The sequence below is a fragment of the Nomascus leucogenys genome, chromosome 2, assembly GCF_006542625.1.
Source record: "Nomascus leucogenys isolate Asia chromosome 2, Asia_NLE_v1, whole genome shotgun sequence".
In the NCBI taxonomy this organism is placed as follows: Eukaryota; Metazoa; Chordata; class Mammalia; order Primates; family Hylobatidae; genus Nomascus; species Nomascus leucogenys.
Genome location: NC_044382.1, coordinates 65970943 through 65976243, shown reverse-complemented (window position 1 = coordinate 65976243; position 5301 = coordinate 65970943). Strand labels below are relative to the sequence as shown.

The 5301-nt window shown below is 63.8% G+C and overlaps 1 protein-coding gene across 1 annotated transcript; it reads right to left on the bottom strand.

The window, feature by feature from the left end:
• Nucleotides 1-355: 355 nt before the first annotated feature.
• On the bottom strand, nucleotides 356-3817 carry IRX3 (iroquois homeobox 3). The gene is made up of 4 exons (XM_012504630.2): nucleotides 2828-3817; nucleotides 1541-2657; nucleotides 1292-1358; nucleotides 356-790 (listed from the first exon to the last, which is right to left on the bottom strand). The coding sequence occupies exons 1-4, from the start codon at nucleotides 3092-3094 to the stop codon at nucleotides 736-738; spliced, it is 1506 nt and encodes a 501-aa protein (XP_012360084.2). The 5' UTR covers nucleotides 3095-3817; the 3' UTR covers nucleotides 356-735.
• Between the last annotated feature and the right edge of the window lie 1484 nt (nucleotides 3818-5301).

The window sequence follows — 5301 nt, the reverse complement described above, 5'->3', positions numbered from 1 at the left end:
GCTAAATCTCTTGGCAAGGTCACCAGAGAAGGATCCAAGCCCCCGCGGTTGCTCCGGTAGACCTGCGGATCGGGCCTAGATTCCCAGCTCTTAGTAAAGAATCTTGCCGGGGTCTCCCACCTGTCTCCTGCTCCCGTTCTCTCGGCTGCCCCAGGTACTTTTCCAGCCACCTCTCCTGCTGCGGCGCCCCCAGCCCCGCCACTTCTGCGCCTCCTCAGCTATTGCTGTCCTTTGACTACTCGGTCCTGATTCGTCTCTCGTCCTTTCCCGCGAATTCTTCAAACAACCGAGGGGAGAAAAAACCCAAAAAACAAAAAACCACCGAACAGATCCGTCGAGGGGGCAGACAGGCGGGTTATAGTCAAAGTGGCAGCAGCTCATTTATTTAGCCAAAAATAGATACTTTCTCGTACAATTTGGTTCACACATATGTACATTTCTCTGTATATATATATATATACACACACACACAAAGGCAGACACGTTTATTCTCACTGAAACTCCACCCCCCAAAATCAACCGGACAAACAAACCTCACAGCGAATGCGGGGTGCCACAGAAGCGACTTGGGGAGGGCTGAGGAGGACTGGTTTTATTTCTTTTTCTTACTTTTTTTGTTTAGTTTTGCTTTTAGGTATTTATACACGGACATGCTTACAAGTTGTAACTATACAGAGCGATTTTTTTTTACAATTATTACAACGATTAAAAAAACTTTTTTTTTTTTTTAAAGAACTAGGATGAGGAGAGAGCCGATAAGACCAGGGCGGCGTCCAGATGGTTCTGGGGCCTGGAAGAGAGACAGTAGTAGCAAAAGAGGTGAGATTCAGGAGCGCAGAGGCTGCCTAGGGCGGGGAGATCCTACTTGGATTGGGGCCGATCGTCAGGAAAGTGTCGCAATGTAAAATTATGTCCCGTTGTAGATGTGTGTGTTGGGGTTTAACTGTAGGGTGGGCACGAGGCGTCAGGACCCGAGGTCTGGGGCTGGAAAGAGGTGGGCGTCAGAGAGCCGCCACCCGCCCCAGGGGCCTGTGGGCCCAGCCACTCAAGGCTTCCCTAGAAGGTACAGGCGCTGTACCCTCCGGCCGCGCCTGGGGTGCCTGGGCTGGACTTGGAGAGCTGTCGCAGGGCCGACAGGGGCGACCGAAGAAGTGACTTTCGTCCCCTTTTACAAAATGCGTCCCAGCAGGTTCCCCCCTACCCCGGGGCAAAAGGTCGTGCGTGGTGCTCGGCATTCTCTCCTTTCCCCGCCAGCCAGTCCCCCCGGCCCCCCAACCTCGGGGTCTCTTACCGCCTGGGCACAGGCTGGAAAGCTGTCTTGAGTAACTTTTTCTCCACTTCCAAGGCACTACAGCGATCTAAGGGAAACGGGGGAAGAAAAAGGAGGGCCTTTAGAGCGCTCGGTTCCGGCGCCCAGGGCCGCAGAAAGCCGGAGCGGAGAGGGGCGCGCCCTGCGCCCCCCGGGCCCTGCCCCTCCCGGCCAGCTCCGGCACTCCCAGCAGAGCCCGCCCCCGCTCCGTGCCCCGCGCTCAGCAGTCACCTGTTCCGCCTTCGGGCTCCGCTGGCCGAGCGAAGGCGGCGGCGGCAGCCGGGTGGCCCGCGGCGCCGGGAAGTCCCAGCAGGTGCGGAGGGGCAGAGCCCAACAGGGAGAGGGGGTGCGGGCGGGGGCCGGGGGGTGGGCCTGGAAACGGCCTGTTGGTCCAAGCCGGGAACTTGCCCAGCGGCGCTGAGACCAGTCTGTGAGCGGCGGCGGCGGCGGCGGCCGGAGAGAGCTGCAGGGCGGAAGGCGCGACCGCTGCCCCCGGTGGAGACCCCCCAGCGCCGGGAGGCGAGCGGCGCGGGTTGTCCGGGCTTGTGGCAGTCTCCGCAAGGGACCAGATCTTGGGCTTCTGCAGGGCGGAGGCGGGAGCTGGTGCGGGAGCGCAGGGGTCCAGGCCCATGGGGGGCGAGGGCGGAGACGGCGAGGCCACGGCCACTGGTGGTGGCGCTGGAGCCAGACTCAGGACCGGTAGTGGCCGGTCCTCTAAGCCCTCAGAGCTGTCTTCCGAGTCGCTATTTTTGGAGTCCGAAATGGGTCCCAGGCCGAGGTCGCCATCCCTGCGCGCCGCCCCAGCCAGGGACAGCTCAGGCCCTGTGGCCGCGCCGTCTAAGTTCTCCAAATCTATCTCCTCGTCCTCGTCGTCGTCAGCCAGGCCCTCGCCCCCCGTGTCCTCCTCCTCCCCCCCGAGCTCCTCCTCCTCCAGCTCTAGCTCGCGTTTGCCGTCCTCCTCGTCCTCCTCTTCGTCTTCCTCCTCGCGCTCGCTCCCATAAGCGTTTCCCTCCTCGTCAGTGCGGCTGCGAGGCGCCCAAGTCATCTTATTCTCCTTCTTGAGGCGCCGGCGCGCATTGGCGAACCAGGTGGACACCTGGGTGAGGGTCATCTTGGTGATGATGGCCAGCATGATCTTCTCGCCCTTGGTGGGGTAGGGGTTCTTGCGGTGCTCGTTGAGCCAGGCCTTGAGCGTGCTGGTGCTCTCCCTGGTGGCGTTCTTGGGACGGGACGGGTCCCCGAACTGGTACTGGCCATACGGGTAGAAGGCGGGGTGCGGGTGCGGAAACGCGGCAGCCGCGGCCGGATGCTGCACCCCGGGGCTGTCCTTCAGCTCATACTGCGCGCCCTGTATGCACATGGAGAAGGAAGGGACACGCGCGGAGGGAGCGCGGGTGAGCCCTAGCCGTCGCTGCCTCCCCCCTCCTGGCCTGCACCCCTCTAGTCCGGCCCCCGCGTGCTCAGCTCGCCCAGCGCCCCGGCGCCAACCCCTCCTTCCCTGGCTCCGCGGGCTCTTACCAACTGCGGGAAGATGGGCAGCTCCGTGGCGTAGGGCAGGAAGGCGCCGTAGCCTTGGGCGGCGGCGGCCGCAGCGGCCGCGGCGTAGGGCGCCCCGTACACGGACGAGAGCACGTTGGACAGGGACCCCGAGGCTGCCAGCTCCGAGGCTCCGGCACCCGGGCCGCCCCGGGCCCCCGCGCTGCCGCCGCTGCCGCCAGCGGCCCCCGGGCGCTCGGACGGGTAAAGCGGACGGATGTATTGGTATCCCAGCTGGGGGAAGGACATGGTGGCCCGTGGGGCACGGACGGAGAGGGGGCCCGGCCCCCGGGCCGCCCAGCTCAGCGCCGCCCGCGGGCTCCGGCGCGCATCGGGGGCTGGGCCGGGCTTGGGGCCGCGCTGCCGCCCGCGCTGCGCTGTGCTCCGCGTTCGCCTATTGATCTGCTCCGCGGCGGCGACGGTGGCGGCGAGGAGCCAGGTCAGGTCCGAACAGATTGGCGGAGATTCCCGGGGCTCTGGGCTCTGATTGACATTTCTACGGGGCGCAAGCCCCTCCTCTCTTCGCCGCGCTCCCTCCTCTCGGCCGCCGGAGCTGCCTCTGCCCGCGCCTCGCTCCTCACTGCCCTCCTCTCCCCAGCAGTGTCGCGCCTCGCTTCCTTCGCCCTCCTCTAGTTTTCACTCCCCCTCCTCGCCCTTCCTCGGCCCTCCCCTCTCCGCACTCCTCTTCCCCCCAGGATCGCTTCCGCTCCTTCGTGCTCCTGCACTGCCCTGGACGCTATGAAACTCTCCTTTCTCCTCTCCCCTTCTCTTTCCCTTTCTCACGAGGGCTTTTGCTCTCCAGTCCGTTCCCTTCACTTTTTCCTCTCTCACTACTTCTATTTTTTAAATCTCTCTCTTTACTCACACGATACTCCCCCCAACCTTTCCAGCCTCTGCGCCCTGGGCTAAGTAAGGCAGCCAAAAGTTGTGGACACTTAGGGTGCCGCGCGGGGGGTGTGTGTCCGTGTCTGTGTGTCCATCCCCGCCCTTCCACCCCCTCCCTCGCCCTTCCCCAAATCTCGGGTCTGACGTCGCGCCCTCTTATTCGACTTTTCCCCGCGTCTCTTCCCCGAGTCGCCAATCGCCTGGGCGCCTTACGGGCGAGGCCGCCCACCCCCGCGGATCCCGCGCGCGGGGCGGGGCGGGGCAGGGGCGGGAGCCAGAGCGCCGCGAGTCCCTGCCCGCCCCCTCCTGCCCGCGCCGGGCGGGGGAGCGAGAGGCGCGGGGACTGGGTGAGTGCAGGGTCAGCTCGCCCCTCCCGCCTCCCGCTCCTCCGAGCCTGTCCCCAGGCCGAGGCGCGGGACCTGGGCCGAGGCTGGCTCCGGGAGCTCCCCTGTGCCCAGGCCCCTTTTACAGCTCGCACCTCTCGACTCCTGGCCACTTTCAGCAGCTTAGGGAGGGAGATAGCAGCCGGCGTGGGGGTAGGGAGCGAGGGAGTGCGTCCTAATAGCGTCTTCAGAGGCCACTTCGCTGCCCTGCGGGGGCAAGGCAGCCACCAACCCAGGAGGACCAAACCCTGAGATTAACCACTTAACGCCGCCCCCGGGTCCATGTGCGAATACCTTACTAAAAATGGCGGGCTGGCTCCGGGGGCTGAAGGGTGGCAGCCCGGGGGCGCTGGAAGGGTAGGGAGCCAACACAAATCGGTGAAGCAGGCCCGCGTCCCAGGCGGCTGGGAATGGGGGAGGAGCAGAGCGCCGGGCGACGGAGGCCCTAGGAACTTTTGGAGAGCTGTTCGAAAAGTTTATATATTGGCGTTTTCGTCTGTAGAGATCCTTCCTTGCGCGACCCCTACCCCTTCTCCCGGTCCCGGCGCTAACCTCTTTTCTCTCTGCAAGGTTCCTTCCACCGCCTCCGGTGGGGATGGAAGGCAAGAGTTTTGGTTTAATGATAGGAAATTTCCTAAATCAAACTTGAAATCCCAGGATCGGGTGCCCACCTTCACGGATTAGGGCGTGCAGTCGACAGCGGCATTGAAATTCCCAGCATTGCCGCGGCTGGGGGCTCAGAGCTTTAGGCCGCGGCGGCGACCCACAAGCCGGCCAGGCCTGCAGTGGGCACGCCCCGGAGACAAAACCGGGGTGGCGACTCTGCCGTGGAGTGGCCAGCCCCAGCTTGGAGGCGGAAACCGTCGCCTTGCATGGATGGATCCAGGAATCGAATTCGAATTCCACCAGAGTGGCGGGATCAGAGGAGATCAGAGGGTCTTGGCCTCCCGGCTGTCTCTGATCACAGCTCTGGGGAGCCCAGCTCTGGAATGAAAGATTCTTCCACCTCCACGGCAGACACCCAGTTTTGATCCCACCCCCACCGCCCACTTCCCACTTCCCACATCCCACTTCTTTCCGTGGGTCTTGGCACAAGCCCACGGTCCTAGTAGGTGTGAATGCCAAAAACCTTGAGGGGGCGGGGAGGAAACGGGAAAGTTTGGAGAGGACCAGGTTTGGGGGGCAATG